This window comes from Haematobia irritans, chromosome 3 (genome assembly GCF_050003625.1).
Source record: "Haematobia irritans isolate KBUSLIRL chromosome 3, ASM5000362v1, whole genome shotgun sequence".
Classification (NCBI taxonomy): Eukaryota; Metazoa; Arthropoda; class Insecta; order Diptera; family Muscidae; genus Haematobia; species Haematobia irritans.
Genome location: NC_134399.1, coordinates 3,640,194 through 3,658,067, shown reverse-complemented (window position 1 = coordinate 3,658,067; position 17,874 = coordinate 3,640,194). Strand labels below are relative to the sequence as shown.

At 31.6% G+C, this 17,874-nt stretch overlaps 1 protein-coding gene across 1 annotated transcript; it reads right to left on the bottom strand.

The window, feature by feature from the left end:
* Positions 1 to 4,585: 4,585 nt before the first annotated feature.
* Positions 4,586 to 6,092, bottom strand: LOC142228968 (uncharacterized). The gene is made up of 2 exons (XM_075299491.1): positions 5,820 to 6,092; positions 4,586 to 5,736 (listed from the first exon to the last, which is right to left on the bottom strand). The coding sequence occupies exons 1-2, from the start codon at positions 5,832 to 5,834 to the stop codon at positions 5,299 to 5,301; spliced, it is 453 nt and encodes a 150-aa protein (XP_075155606.1). The 5' UTR covers positions 5,835 to 6,092; the 3' UTR covers positions 4,586 to 5,298.
* Positions 6,093 to 17,874: the final 11,782 nt, after the last annotated feature.

Genomic DNA, 17,874 nt, shown 5'->3' with positions numbered 1-17,874 from the left:
TAAATATAAAACCGAAAGTCTAATGGAACTCTCGGAGCTCCAAAGCATGGCAATCACAATAGCAGACTATTGTAAACAATCTATGCAAAAAACAGCTCCTTTGGCGTACCCGATAAGTTTTGATAATTATCACAAATCAAAAGAAAAATAAAGAAGTTGCATGTTTTTTTCAGAAAAGCTTGCAGGAGGTAGCACCATACACCAATAAATGTATAGATGTCTCAAGTCCATTCACAATAATTTTCTTTATTTGAAGTGCTCAATCATCGCACTCAATTGCGCAGTCAAGTGACTCAATTTCTTTTAGCAGAATGAGAATTACGGCACAAATCAGTTAATTTACATTAAAAAAAGAGGTGTAGATGTACAACATTTTATATTCTTTTACAAAATGTTGTGTTTTATCAAAAGAACAAAGGAAAGAAAAACAAATTAAGAACAAATTAAAAATCACTCATTTGCAGACGAAGAAATGTCATCTACAATGTGCAGACAATGAATAGACTTAAGACGTCTAGCACATAATTACCAGCTTTAGTCATAAACAAATCATATGTGCGATTATCGCATAGACCAAGGAAGGTATAGACAACGAAAGTGAATTCACAGCGCTGTAGTTTGTCTGCACACCGTAGAGGGCTCCTTTTCGTCTGCAATTGAGTGATTTTTTAATTTGGCTTTAATTTGTTTTCTTTCCTTTGTTTTCTTGATGAAACACCAAATATTGTAAAAGCATATAAAATTCTATACATCCACAGCTTTTTTGTAATAAAAATTGACTGATTTATACGGTAATTCTCGTTTTCAAAAAAAGAAATTGAGTCACTTGACTGCACAATTGAGTGGAATGATTGCGCACTGCAAATAAACAAAACCATGGTGAATTGTCAAGGTATGTCCCTATTTTAATTGGTCTATGATCGCACTGCGATATATTTCACAATGTCAACTAGAAGTGTAGTAAAAAATATGAATATGTTTATTGTTTTAATTGGTTTGGAAACTATAATTTAGCTATAACTATAACTATTATTAACTATAATTTACCCTTAAAATTGTCGATTGAGAAGATTTCTGCAAACTGTAGCAAAGAGAGTAAAATACATTCTTACTATCTAGCAAGTTTGTACTGGATAATTTTTAATGTAGAAGTACGCAAAAAGACCTAATAATTGAAGAGCTAGTTTCTTTTTGTACAGATAACGTAATCTACATATTTGTTTATTGTGAATTAGTAGCCAGTCCAATTGGTGCCGATAAATCTAAAATCACAGTACTGATGTGATCAACACTGATATCAGCTGTTCAAAAAATTAATATTAAATATTTGAAGTCTTCTAGTTTTTATACAATACGATTGTCCTAATATTAAAATTTAGCATTGCTTACAAGTTATTCACAATAAACTGCTACTGTGACTTAATGAAATATACCTTTTTCAAAAATAGTCCAGTGGCGACGCGATTTTTGTTGATGGTATGGACAACAGGAAAACGAATTTGTGAATATATCATACAAATATCGTGACCAATATAAATGAGAAGAAACTTAAAGTCATGTTTTTATCAACAAATAAAAGTACTTTGAAATATTTAGCTTTGTTTTATGGAGTTTAATCCCGTTACTACACTCGAAAACAGTGAAACCACCAGGAAAGAAAATGTCGGATAATTAAAAAAAAAAATTGCTTTAACAGACGCGAAACGATATCACAAAAATAAGTAAATATTTGTTGACATATTTAAGAATATTCCTTGGACAAATTTGTTTTTTTTTTCATTTGTTAAAGAAGTTTGAAGGAAAAAATTAAAGTTTGAAATTGCAACCATGTTTTTGGAGCCATACGAAGTTTAAGATGGGTGCATTTGTTATATTTACCAATTTTAAGAAAATTTGAACTAATCGGCAGCTTAAAGGCTTTGAATTACTTAAATGAAAAGAAAATAAAAAAATTTAAGGAATTACGAATCTAGTAAATCCTTATGCTTTATTTAGCCTTTTATGTAAATTAACTAAAGTACACAAAATTCATATCAAGAAAACTGTCCCAAATTGCAGAAATTTTCCAAGAACTAAAAAAAAATAAAATTAATTTGGCTTTCGTGTCCTGGAGAGCTCACTTTTCGGTCTAGTATGTTCGGTCTAGTCAGCTAAACGTATTACTAACGCCTAAAGATATACTATAGTTAAAACGAAAGTTTTTTATTCACAATAGTTGTGAACATATAGTTTTGTTTGTTTTTATTTTTAATATTTTAAATTTTTTTATTCATTTAATCCATCGTTTCCAGACACATCCCAAATGTTGTTCATATCATACTTTACGTTCGACGACGTAATCCATACTACAGCTTATTAATGTGATCAATAACACATTTATAGATTTTTAACTTATCACACACTATTCTTAGCGTTTGACCACACTGTAAGATTTTTTTCAGAAACAGACCTTTTTTTGTACGCATAAAATGGTAGTATGAACGGTGCATAAAGGATACGATCTTATTAACATCAGAAAGCAATTATGTATTTCGAAATCGTTTTTAGCGGTTTTGCTGCGTTAAAACCCATAACACGTAGATTAATTTTAGAAAATTTTATCTACATTTTGTTACAAATGCCGATGTAATAAAAATAAATAAATATAAAACCGAAAGTCTAATGGAACTCTCGGAGCTCCAAAGCATGGCAATCACAATAGCAGACTATTGTAAACAATCTATGCAAAAAACAGCTCCTTTGGCGTACCCGATAAGTTTTGATAATTATCACAAATCAAAAGAAAAATAAAGAAGTTGCATGTTTTTTTCAGAAAAGCTTGCAGGAGGTAGCACCATACACCAATAAATGTATAGATGTCTCAAGTCCATTCACAATAATTTTCTTTATTTGAAGTGCTCAATCATCGCACTCAATTGCGCAGTCAAGTGACTCAATTTCTTTTAGCAGAATGAGAATTACGGCACAAATCAGTTAATTTACATTAAAAAAAGAGGTGTAGATGTACAACATTTTATATTCTTTTACAAAATGTTGTGTTTTATCAAAAGAACAAAGGAAAGAAAAACAAATTAAGAACAAATTAAAAATCACTCATTTGCAGACGAAGAAATGTCATCTACAATGTGCAGACAATGAATAGACTTAAGACGTCTAGCACATAATTACCAGCTTTAGTCATAAACAAATCATATGTGCGATTATCGCATAGACCAAGGAAGGTATAGACAACGAAAGTGAATTCACAGCGCTGTAGTTTGTCTGCACACCGTAGAGGGCTCCTTTTCGTCTGCAATTGAGTGATTTTTTAATTTGGCTTTAATTTGTTTTCTTTCCTTTGTTTTCTTGATGAAACACCAAATATTGTAAAAGCATATAAAATTCTATACATCCACAGCTTTTTTGTAATAAAAATTTACTGATTTATACGGTAATTCTCGTTTTCAAAAAAAGAAATTGAGTCACTTGACTGCACAATTGAGTGGAATGATTGCGCACTGCAAATAAACAAAACCATGGTGAATTGTCAAGGTATGTCTCTATTTTAATTGGTCTATGATCGCACTGCGATATATTTCACAATGTCAACTAGAAGTGTAGTAAAAAATATGAATATGTTTATTGTTTTAATTGGTTTGGAAACTATAATTTAGCTATAACTATAACTATTATTAACTATAATTTACCCTTAAAATTGTCGATTGAGAAGATTTCTGCAAACTGTAGCAAAGAGAGTAAAATACATTCTTACTATCTAGCAAGTTTGTACTGGATAATTTTTAATGTAGAAGTACGCAAAAAGACCTAATAATTGAAGAGCTAGTTTCTTTTTGTACAGATAACGTAATCTACATATTTGTTTATTGTGAATTAGTAGCCAGTCCAATTGGTGCCGATAAATCTAAAATCACAGTACTGATGTGATCAACACTGATATCAGCTGTTCAAAAAATTAATATTAAATATTTGAAGTCTTCTAGTTTTTATACAATACGATTGTCCTAATATTAAAATTTAGCATTGCTTACAAGTTATTCACAATAAACTGCTACTGTGACTTAATGAAATATACCTTTTTCAAAAATAGTCCAGTGGCGACGCGATTTTTGTTGATGGTATGGACAACAGGAAAACGAATTTGTGAATATATCATACAAATATCGTGACCAATATAAATGAGAAGAAACTTAAAGTCATGTTTTTATCAACAAATAAAAGTACTTAGAAATATTTTGCTTTGTTTTATGGAGTTTAATCCCGTTACTACACTCGAAAACAGTGAAACCACCAGGAAAGAAAATGTCGGATAATTAAAAAAAAAAATTGCTTTAACAGACGCGAAACGATATCACAAAAATAAGTAAATATTTGTTGACATATTTAAGAATATTCCTTGGACAAATTTGTTTTTTTTCATTTGTTAAAGAAGTTTGAAGGAAAAAATTAAAGTTTGAAATTGCAACCATGTTTTTGGAGCCATACGAAGTTTAAGATGGGTGCATTTGTTATATTTACCAATTTTAAGAAAATTTGAACTAATCGGCAGCTTAAAGGCTTTGAATTACTTAAATGAAAAGAAAATAAAAAAATTTAAGGAATTACGAATCTAGTAAATCCTTATGCTTTATTTAGCCTTTTATGTAAATTAACTAAAGTACACAAAATTCATATCAAGAAAACTGTCCCAAATTGCAGAAATTTTCCAAGAACTAAAAAAAAATAAAATTAATTTGGCTTTCGTGTCCTGGAGAGCTCACTTTTCGGTCTAGTATGTTCGGTCTAGTCAGCTAAACGTATTTCTAAAAAAAAAACAACTTTATTACAAGCATATTTCTGTTTAATATTAAAATCAATTACGAACAAAAACAATGGCAAAATATTGAACATTCGGTACAAAAACCGAAAATTGTACCTAGTTTTCATAGGAGCAACCAACATTAGCATTTTCATTGATATCAATGAGGACGATCTGTCTCTTTCATCATTGAATATGTATACAGCATCAATTTATATAGCTCTATACCATACATTGAAAATTTTAAATTTCCTCTCAAAAAAAAACTTTTTTTTTTTTAATTGGATTTGTTTGTTATTAAAATAAAAAACTACAAACTATACTTTATAGAGTATATAAAAATAACAATCTCAACACATAATTAAAATAAAAACGAAAATATACAAATTAACAAGTCTTAAATCACTTCTAGAACATATGGAATAATTTGGCAATCTTTCAGCAAATCTTGGTGTTAAACTAAAACTTAGATTTTAAGAAAATATTCAGCTTTGTTCAATTATCTACTCATGATGATGGGGATAGTAATGCTCGTAATGAGCTGAATGTTCAAGTTCATGATGATGGTGTTCAGGCTCCTCCTCATGATGGCCGATGTGATGGAACTTCGATTCGCTATGTTCTTCCAAAACTAAACCATGATTATGACTCTTTTGTGCCTCGGGATGAAGGACTTTCAATTTTTGTTTTGTTCCTCCAATTTCAATGGGTTTCTTGACCAAATGTTGGTCTTCCTTCTTAATATAGACAGGTACTGGATGATAGTGATGGAATTTTACACTTTGATGGGAGGTGGCATGCTTGTGCTCTACTTCATGATGGTGTTCGATTTCCTCGCCACCATGTTCTCCGCCATGTTCAATTCCACCCTCATGGTTATATTCCGCATATTCATGGATTTTCAAAGAAGCTGCTGAGGCCACTATCAAAGTACAAACAATCTATGGGAATTTTTTTATTGAAAAGGATTAAATAACCGACTTTTTTTACACTGACTAAGTTGATATGCAAAACACTTCCTTACCAAAAATTTCATCATTTTTATTTCTTGTCAGTGTGGTTTTTGTTTTTGTTCAAATAATTTCCTTGTTTTGGGTATATTTTTTTTAATGTAATTTTCTTTTTATGGTAAATCCACTGAACTTGCTTCCTAGACACGCGATCACAAATGGGCAAGAGATCACAAGTATATCACAAAAGTCTCATTGGACGTTGCGTTCAGTTATTTTATTTGAATTTGGCTTAGAGTACGTTGCTCTAAGACGTTTTGGCTTTGACTGTGATTATGGTAGGAATCCAGATTCGATTTATACCCCCAGTCAACAACTCACAAACATGGATATAGGAGGACAGACGGACACATAGTTCGACTAGCTGGGCGGATGGAAAAGGCAGCAGCTGAAGCGCCAGCAGATACAGCATTGAGCAGAAATGTTTAAGCTGCAAATGCATCATAGGTATGCATGCAGACTTATTGACTGGCGCTATAGGTACAATGTATACAACATACTGAATGAAGGTATGAGCTCTTCACATTATCCAAACGACGAACTAAATGTACCAATTATTTCTGCTGCTGCTGCTAGTGGTTGATCAACAACCACCGAACGTACTCATTGCTTTAACTAACAAATGCAACAGCTGCTGCTATTCCCGTCCCAGCTTCGTCCGTGGATAAATGTTGCTCTCTAAACTAGCAACTCCAATCATTCAATGTGCAATAGTTATTTACTATTTGGATTGCTTCTTGTCACCTGCCAACGTTTATCGGGTTTTATGAGATCTTTTACTTATTCATTGACTACGAGTATTGCTGAGGTAACTATTGGCGACAGAGGCTCCTTTTCTCCCGGTTGTCAAAGACCTCCGCAAAGTTTTTGTTACGTATACGCTTATTACAATGTGGCATAATATGAAGGAGAAATTCCATGAATTTACGGCTTGGAATAAAACATTTGGTGAGCACATTATGTATTATATTAAAACTCTGGATAGCCAAATCCTTCCTAGGTTAACTTTATTATAGGAGGAGTTTTTTTTTACCTCTTCGATTTTATGGTTTAAATACTTTCTACAATTCATGGAAATTACAATGGACTCGCGAAAAATACTATTGATCCAAGAGAACAGTTTTTAAAGCGAACCCTATATGTATGAGGGGTCACACGAGGCTTGATATGAATCTCTAAAGGTTCATGAAAACTACCAATGTTCCAGGACCATCCTTGCTTTAAGAGAATCATCCATGAATCAAGAGAATCATGTTATAATTAATGTGATCTATAAATTTTGATCCAGCGTTACCGTTGAGAATTGCTGAAAATTTGCACAAAAACTGGCATACACAATAAAAGGTGGCACACTGATTTTAAAAAAGTTTCACACTTTCTTATAAAGAAACAGTAACAATTAAAAGAATGTATATCAGTGTTTTATATAGAATTGTGATGTAACTTTTTAATTTACATCCTCACAAGCCTACAAATAATTTTATCTACATTTTATTTAAAACCATTTCTTGAAATTTAATATAAAGAAGATTAACTGGTTTATCTGCTATAGAAAAATTTCTTTGCATACTTTTAGGCGGAACAATCGTCTGTTGAGAACATTAGGAAACAAAGGGGAAATTGTTCCCAAATTTTGTATTAAACTGGGAAACTCGATTATTTGTTAAAACACCGATCATATCCGTAATATTAACGGATATAATTAAAATGTTCAGTATATATAAATGTAAATATGTGAAAAGTTTCACATTTAGTAGCACAAGAAAAGTATCCTCGCTTGAAAAATGTGACAAATTTGTCAATACAGTGGCACAACACTGCCCGACCGTTAGCTAGAAATAATAAGAATTTGACACCAATTGTATCCCTCAATTTTCAATGGTTGTTTAGAGTAACACTACAGAGAAAATATGATAGAAATTCTGCTTAAGGAACGTCTCTGTTTGAATACCTATAAATGTGAAGAAGCAGAGGAGTGACAAAAACACGTCTCTTTATTTAGAATTCGGCTATTAAGCCTATCGTGCAATATTAAAAAGTCTTTTCTTTGAATAGCCATGGAAATTTCAATAAAATTTCCCATATGCTTTAAATCACATTTTTTCGGTTCAATGTGGTTAAATCGTTTGATTAGTTCAGTTCAAACGTGCGTGTACATTGTGATCATTAGAAATGTGTACAAACACGAATCGAATTACTCGAGATTGCCTGGTCAGCAACCGAAGCATCCACTTTTCTTGATCACACCATGGCATTTGTTGGCAATTCAAACTTGAAGTCCGTTTGAAAATACCGGTACAATGAGATTACAAAATTAAGCAAAAAGAAAAACTCAATACAGACGTAATGCAAAATCGTTGATACTTGTAGCAAAATGACCAAAAATAAAAGCAAGTGCAAGGTAATTACGCATTAAAATGTAAATGCCAAACATAACACCATCAGTGCAGCAGCAAAAACCACAATAATACAACTTGTAATTAGAGGTCGGGATTTAATGGCGGTTTAAAGAGCTTAATACAAACCTCAACTTTTGTAAATGTGTTAAATGTGAGTGAAAAAGTCGGAAAATTGTATGAAATTTCATTTTGTAAATAGGCCAGACCGGTTTAGTTTATTGTGATCAAACTAGTAGGGGGTTTTCCCCAATACAAATTAAAATTGTGGTATAAAAATTACTAGCTAATGAATTATGCTCCAGAATCATTTGGGTTTAAGATCGAATCCATACTCGCTACATGCAAGACAGGCATGTTTATCACCGGTGGTACCACAATGGACTGAATAGTCTAAATGAGAGTAAAATTTCGGGCCATACTTAACCTAAACTAAGACTTCAACACTATTGGAAATATATAATTATTGTCAATAGCTACATCTATTTTTTTACTTATTCTGAATAAATCTATTTTATATTTTGTTTAAGTGCCTTAAAAATACAAAAATAATCATCAAAACCCAACAACAGCAATCATGAAAAAGGCATGAAAAAATTTATTCGTATGGCCGGTATCCACCTATTGCGAAATTTTCGATAGCAAAAATCTATTTAAGTCTCCGACAATAAATGCTTTGTGTAGAGAAGCATAATGGAAACAAATTGTAAATCAGTTTTAAATCAGAAATTTTAATAATTGTTCCATGTATTCCTCGAATAAATCGTCCAGAAATCATAATTGTTTGCTCATAAATTATTAAAACTGTTATGCTTTTGAAAATACTATTGTTGTCAAAAAATTGCATTAGATGTGAATTTCTGCCCTTAAATAAGCTTAATATGTTTCTTAACAAAAAGATTTTATCACTTAAATAATAGTTTTATTTAATTTAAAATTAATTTAATTATCTTCTTAATAGAACTACAAATAATATTATTACAGTAATTTGTGTAAAAAACTACCTTATATAGTAGCCTTAGCTATTTTCAATTTCCGCTGCTTTTAAAAAAATGCCTTATTTACAAATCATCCCTCGTTAGAGTTCAAATATTTTTTTTTGGAAAATACCTAAACACGGTTTGTAACGTACTCCAGTGTTTTGAGTAAAGCTATTTGTAATAAATTGAAACCTTCCTTCTCCTTATGTTGGGACCGGTGTAAAAGCTTCCTATCTTTCTACTTATATGTCTTGAGATCATGCAAATTGTTATGACACACTTGGCAATTGACCAATTTTTTCCAACACTTCATAGTTCAGCCAATGAAGGAGGTACTCTATAATGGCTATATCTATTGGTGAATTTGTTGGCTGATGATTTGTTTGAGTAGCAGTCACCACCATTTATGACAGTTGTGGTTTACTATTATGTTGATTGTGTTTTTGGTTTTGGATAATTTATGTTTCAGATGGATCGATCAGCCAGTCGGAGTACCACCGAAAAAGGAAAGTATTACAGTATGTGTGACACATTTATGTCTACAAACAATGCCGAACTGCGGGTGGTTTAGATACGATTACTGGCAACAAAAGCTTCGACATTTTCCTAAACTTCCTTATTGCCAAGGAGGCAAACACAACCATATGGCGCAAGGCCCAAATTTAAAATTAAGTCAATGGGTGCTGCTGATATGTATGTATGCCACCAGTTCCACTAAAACGTGGAGATAATTTGGGTAATAGAAGAATGGTTTGTAATGACATCTTTTCAAATGGAACAATATCTGCTCCCTATTGTAAAGAAAAATGGCAAATCATACCAGTTCCAAAAATGTATTTCGATTAATGCCTTGTATATACCTAAATCTAAAAATTCATTGTAGTTTCAACTACACTCAAAAAAAGTGAACTCTTCGTATGTCACTAAAGACATTCTTGCAATTTTGAACTCCATGTTTTTCCTTCAAACTACAACATTTTCTTTAACAAGTGAAAAAACTTAGTTATGTCTAATAAATTTTCTTGAATTTGTCGAAAAATATTTACTTATTTTTATGACATCGGTGTGATGCCAACTTTTGTAATACTGTTTAGTTAACATTTTCTACAAATATTCAAAATTTTCTAAAATTAACCGAAAGTTTTCTTCCTGGTGGGTTCACTGTTTTTTCAGTGTACAAAAGAGTTTTGTTCGTGGTGGTTTTCTCCTCTCAGTAATGTTGGTAACATTTCTTGAAATTCAAATGCCTTATTATTTATTTATCTTATCGATAAAACGGTTTGACGCATACAAAAACTCCTTCCCCGATTAAGTACTAATTGGAGAAAGACAAACCGGTCATTGCCCTAATTAAAGACCTAGGTAAAAGGTTACCTAATAAATGTATGAGTTCCCCAGAGACAGTAACCAATAGTTGATCTAATGTTAAAACGAAAGACTATGATTCAGCCAGTGCTTAACCCAATTTAACGCTTAATTGACACTTAAACATTTTTTATGCGGTTTTGCATTTTGTGTTTGAATAATTTCCATTTACTTTTCTCTATATGTGTACAACTCAATTTGTTCAAACTTTACTTTGTTTCTGTCTAAGCCTAAGTTGTTGCAAGATTTTACTTACAATATCTGATGAGATATTATAGAGTTGTGGCGTGCACTCACTTGCAAATGAGTATAGTGGCGTGGAGTTTACGCCTTCCTGCATATTAGACATATGAAATAATTGTTTTTTTTTTTCTTTTAAACAAATACTTTTAAAATTTCATATATAGCTTTGTTAGATAATAAAGGCGAGAAATTAACGTTAAGCTAGCTTTTATATTAGGAATTAATTTTCTTCTAATGCTATGCAATTACGCTACAGATATTAATATTATAAATAATGTACCCAATCGACCAGTAGAAAGAATATATACAAGAATTAAAGATCTATATAATCTGCCAGCAAAAAATTTTTAAGTTTTTCCTATGTCATTAATTTTATTGTACATCCAAAACTGCTCTTCTAGAGATGGACTTAATTTGCACTTCTTTTTGGGGTGATATATAAAATCCTTGTTTTACACTGGAAAAAAATCATAGTTAAACTAACGCAAAATTTTAGCGCTAAATTTTAGCCACGAAGGCTTACTTTATTATTAAATAAATGAAATGAAATTTAACTTATTTTTATTGAAAAAAAAAATTATTTAAAAATTTTCCACATCCCAATGAAGTTTTCCTTTTGTTATGTTAAGTATGTCTCTAACATTTTATGAAATAAACCTGGGTATAAAGTTCAATGACAGTAAATATAAGTTCAATATGAACTAACAAAAAAGAAAATTTTCCTACGATTCTCAAAAATAGTAAGAATGAACTACAGTATGGTTAAAATGGTCATTATTTGGCACCAACGAGTTTGTTCTTTACTTTTATTTCATTTTTCTTCTACGAGAGGGTGTAATTTCGTGAGTTGTAGTTAAAAAGTACACCAGGTCATTAAATTTTCCTGGTCTTAACAACGCTTTGTGGAAATCTCAAAATGTGGTGTATAATTTAGTTCAATTTTCGCACTTGGTAGTTTATTCTTGTTATAAAAACAGTTTACTTTTTTCGGTGTACTCAGTTTTCACAAATTTAAATTTTCGTTATTTTACCTGTCAAAAAACATAGTAAGGATCCATTTCTCGACAGACATGGAATTTGCACCTTTACGTTGACACACAAGTAAAAAAAAAAGGTTAAGAAGCATTTTATTTTCTTATGTTTTAATATTAAATCCGAAATACCGAAATATCATCATACTTGAACAACTAATGCGAAATCAATGCTGCGTAAGCTTAAAAGGATGACTTCTGCTCTACGACAAGCCCATGTAAAATTTATGGCTTCTGAGCCAATTTTGTATCGGATCCAAAAAGAACAATTTCATGTTCTTTTTTGTTTAATTGTTGGAAAATTAAACAAAAATTTTGGAAACACAAATTCAATGTAATGGTTAAATACATGTGAAAAGGAGAATACATGACGGCCATACTAACCCTTGTACCATGGAAACAACTGGCAGGTTAATTTTTTTTGGAATGTCTTAATGAGGAAATTGAATCATTTGTTCTTGTACGCGTTATTAGTTCTGAAAGGCTAACAACGCAAGGCAGATTAATCCAGTGCAGAAACACAAATCGAACATTTCTTAGTGGCCTAGATTCCTCAATTTATTAATATTATTTATTTTTATATCTAATTTAATGCTATAAAATGTGAATATTTTGTTACACTGTGCAGCATTATAATATAATTTCCATATTTATTTCAATTAGTAGGTTAGTATATCAACTTACACAAAAAAAAAAACTTTAAAAAGTTGATCACTTTCTGTATTTGGAAAATCAACAAGTTACACAAATTTAATATCCTGCAACTAAATCTTGTTAATCAAATGAAATCGTTTTCCTTGGCAGTATATGATTATTTTTTGATGACAACTGGTTATATCGTTAGCGTTAATTTGCATCAATCTGATATCAAGTTAAATTGTTACTTTTTATCTACTGTATGGCATAAGATCTCCCAGAGGCCACGTAACATCGCAGAGACATTTATTTTTCAACAATTTTATTACGTGTTTTTTCCATGTAGTAGTTAAGCAGGAAATTTTGTAATAAATGCTTTATAAAATTTATTGCATAAAAAGTCCTCTATAGTTTACTTACAAATGTTTATATTTCATGCAAACTCATCCAAATAAATCAATTGAACGGATTAAAGAAAAACTTGAACAATAAATGTCAATCGGTGATGCCAAAGCAACACTGAAGGGCAAAAAACACCAAAAATATATTATAAATTCTAACATGCCAGTTCCCGCCATAAAAGAATCTACAGCCAGCTAAAATTCAATGACTACTAAAACAAAACAACTTTCAAAGATGTATTATAGAACATTTGAGTATTGATTTGATTGATAGCATTTTTAATTTAATAAAATTATAAAATTCGATCCAAGTTTACAGCTTTATAATTATCAATGCTTATTTACTTTCATATTACATGTTAGCCTGACACCGAAACAGGCAATTGACGTCCAAATGCATTATATCTAATTATACAATTATTATTCGAGCTTTATGGACAGATATAGATTAAGGAACATGGTTAATAGAGCCATTGAAAAGAAAACGCCAGATACAAATCTATACACGCCTGGACTGTACATGTTTCGGTTCGGGCGAATGAACCTTTCCACAGCCTTTAGTATAGATCTGGCTGGGAGAGATAACTCAATTTTGGGCCCTTTATGCTAACTCCTTATGGAGAAAACATTTGGGAAATTTCCTCTTACAAATTGAATCATCTTTTCTCCCACTGTACATCATCTTTTCATATAACTTACAAGTCCCTTAATCTTATTTTTATTTCGTTTTGTTACATAGTAATGCAACAACACGAAATTTATTTCTAAAAAGCTAATTTGTTAGAATTCACCTAAGTGGTGAACAGTCGAACAATGCTTATTGTTTCTACAGTCAACTACAACATATGACAATTAACAGAAACTGGTTTCCAGGATACAACAACAATTCTAACGCGTACATTAGTCGTGTTTTTCCTAGTTTTACGACGGGCTCATCGTTGCTTATTATATTACATGTTAGCCTGATACCGAAACAGGCAATTGACGTCCAAATGCATTATATCTAATTATACAATTATTATTCGAGCTTTATGGACAGATATAGATTAAGGAACATGGTTAATAGAGCCATTGAAAAGAAAACGCCAGATACAAATCTATACACGCCTGGACTGTACATGTTTCGGTTCGGGCGAATGAACCTTTCCACAGCCTTTAGTATAGATCTGGCTGGGAGAGATAACTCAATTTTGGGCCCTTTATGCTAACTCCTTATGGAGAAAACATTTGGGAAATTTCCTCTTACAAATTGAATCATCTTTTCTCCCACTGTACATCATCTTTTCATATAACTTACAAGTCCCTTAATCTTATTTTTATTTCGTTTTGTTACATACACGGATGAAAAGGACTGTTTTTCATATGTTTGGCTATAAACATTATATGTTTGGAACACACATTTTTAAAAACAATATTTTTGAGTGCAAGCATATAATGTTCATAAACCAGCATAACATGTTTGGGACATATATGTTAATATGTTAGAACATATTATGTTTGGGACATAAAATGTTTGTAAATATAATATGCTTGGATGCAAACATATATTAATTTAGAAATAGCCTATAAAGATATATGTGTTTAGTAGCTTGGAGCGCTATTTAACAGGGAGCGATATTGAATTAAGTTGGTGGTTGTTGCTTGTTATTACAAAATTAACATTTTATTTTTCCTTGGGCAATTGATCAGCTACTTCTTTGATCCTTACAAACTGTGTGGTCCGCTGTTCGAATCCCCGTCCGGCAAAAGGTAAAATTAAAATAAAAAAAAAATCATAAAATTGAATAATTTCTTCTACAATGTTTGTATTACAGAAAAAGGTGCTAAGAACTAAAAAATCTCGTGGAAGTGAGAAAGATGTCGGGGAATATACAACCTATGTTGTTAGCACCTATATTACCTGTTTATTTTCATAATTCATTATGATTGTAAATATATAAATAAATAAATAAAATTTTGAGCACAATATTGTTTGGGAGAATTTTTTTTAAGCATATAATATTTTTGGGTGCAAAATGCTTCCAAACATATTATATGTTCACATAATAACATATTGTTTTTTGGAAGACAACATTATTGAATTTGGATGCAAAAATACAAAATGTTTGGAACTTAGACTACCCAAACATATATTATTTAGACCAATATGCTTTCAAACATATTATATATTGGAAGAGATCAAACATATAAATGTTTGGGCAATACCCAAAAATATATATGCTTGAAGCAAAATATGTTTGGGAGTATATGTTACAGAAGCGATTTTTTGTGAGCGTGTAGTAACTTTCATTCAATTCATTTTGATCAGTAATGAATTTCAAATTTCAAAATGCGTTTTTTTTTTCAGAGGAGAAAATTAATTTTTCGACATTAAATTTGGAAATATTCAGAAGCTTTTTAATATTTGAAAGAGGTGTATTTCTTATTTCAATTATGAGTGCTTTTGTGAATTTAATACAAAGGATTTTAATTACATCTTTATAAAGTTCAAAAAATTCTGCACTCGTCGCTATATTTTTCAAAAGAATACCCTAAATTACAATATTGATTAACAACAAGTAAGTTCGGCCGGACCGAATTTAAACACCCACCACCATGATTCAAATATTATACTTTCCTATGAAAACTCTTCGTAGTAGCGGGTTACTTGATAATATATAAACTTACAGAGAAATTTGATGACAGATATTCTCCCATACAGACCAGCTGAACCAGTACGCTTCCCGAAGATAAAGTTAAAGATTCCAACTATGAAGACTAGATCAGATTCTGGGTTTATAAGAACCACTTTTGTTTGAGTTTTAGAGGAATCATAAAAATCTCGTCTAAGTGTCCAAGAAAATGATGAAATAACGCCATGATTTGAATTCTAAAAGCTGTAGATTTTTAACGCCATTATTTAAATGATTGCGAGGAGTAAAATGTGGAATTCAGTTTCAAGCAATTTTCATGATCAGTGCGTCTGCTCTACCCTCAAGAAGTGAAATCTATCCATACAGGTTTTTGAGGGTCTCAATACCAATACCTCTAGATTTCCAATTTCAGGCACATTGGATAAAAACTACGGATTCTACAAGCCCAAGAAGCAAAATCGGGAAATTGGTCTATATGTTTTGGCTATACCAAAACATGGACCGATACTCACCCTTTTCGGTACACCTTTTTATGGTCATAAAATACCTCTAGAATTCCAATTTCAGGCAAATTGGATAAAAACTGCAGTTTCTATAAGCACAACTACCCAAATCGGGAGGTTGGTTTATATGGGGACTATATCAAAACCTGGACCGATATAGCCCATTTTCAAACTTAACCTGCCTGCAAATAAACAACGAACCTGTACCAAATTTCAGGGCGATAACCAAGGCTTTAGCGTGATTACAACAGACATACAGACGGATATGGTTATATCGTGTTAGAATTTCTCCCTGATCAAGAATATATATACTTTATATAGTCGGAAATCGATATTTCGATGTTTTACAAACGGAATGAAAAGTTATTTAGCCCCAATCAGCAATCTTTGGTGGTGGGTATAAAAAGGATCAATACCACCTCAACAATCAAATTCTATATTTGGCAATGTAGTTGAGTTTCTTAACTTATGACAGTCTAATCAGAAGTTTTGTATGAAAAGATGTCGTCAAATAAACTCCATACTGTTCAAATTAAAAACGCACCACAAGCACTAAATGAAGACGCCAGATTGCACCAAGCTGGTGCTTTTTTTTCGAAACGGCGCTAAAAAGGTATTTTGGTGCTTTTTGGATATCAAAACGCACTAAGTATGTTTCTAAAAGCATCAAATTAGCATCACTGACAAATACTGATAACACTGAGTGAGACCGATTCTTACACTCCCTCTCTATGATTGGTTTTTACTTGTTTCGTCTTGAGTTTTAACTTCTCTCTCAGACGACCCCTTCTTTTTAACTATGGCGAATACTATCTCAGTATGATTTTAATTGAAGAGTTTAGAATTTTTGGCGGGAAATTTGGTTTTTCTTTTTTGGAGCAAGATATGAAGTAGGGCGAGGGAATACAAGATAAGTGGAGTACATACTCATTAGATTAAATGAACACTCGTCTTACGCCAACAAATGTATGTAAAATAAACAAATTAAAATACAAAAAAGTGAACTTAATTGCCTTTATTGATTGCTTATAAGCTTATACATGTGACGAATTGGTGAAAGGGATGATGAAATAAATCGAATATAAACACAATAAATTAAAAAGTGTTAATATAAATAAAGCACACAAACGTTTGGTCAAATATTTCAAATGATCGCAACACCTAAAACCAACTGAACTACGCAAGGGCAAGAATTAAACTGACGGTGGGGATGTTGGGTTACAAAATAAAACCTGTTGAGCAAAAAGAGAAATCCGAATACTCACCACTTTTCACTCAATCATAATGGAAACAGAAACTCAACCAGCTTTAGTTAGCGAGCAAGTGAGATTCGCTCCTATATTTCATAGATGAAATATTTGATGGGAGTAAAATAAAGGAAATGGAAAATAAATCTCCTTTCATAGAGTTCCATTCAGTTTTAAATTGTAACCAAATCAGAACAAAAACGTAACACTTAATGCTTATCTTTTTCAACTAAAGAACAGGGAAACGGAAACTCACTCAAACACGAGAGAGCACAAAAGGCGAATTAGCTCTCAGTCGAGTAGTTAGTTGGTTCTCAGTGATGTTAATTTGCTTTTTGTAAGGCATTTTGTTGCTTTTTAGAAGTCAAAAAGCACTAAATTTTGTGTTAAAAGCACCAAATTGGCATCACTGACAAATACTGATAACACTCAGTGAAGCAGATTCTTACACTCCCTCTCTAAGATTGTTTTTTTATTTTATTCGTGTTGAATTTTAACTTCTCTCTTAGACGACCCCTACTTTTTAACTATGGCGAATACTACTCAGTAAGATTATAATTGAAGAGAGTGAGAGTTAAGAATTTTTGGCGGGAAATTTGTTTTCTTGGAGCAAGAGATGAAGGAAGGCGAGGGA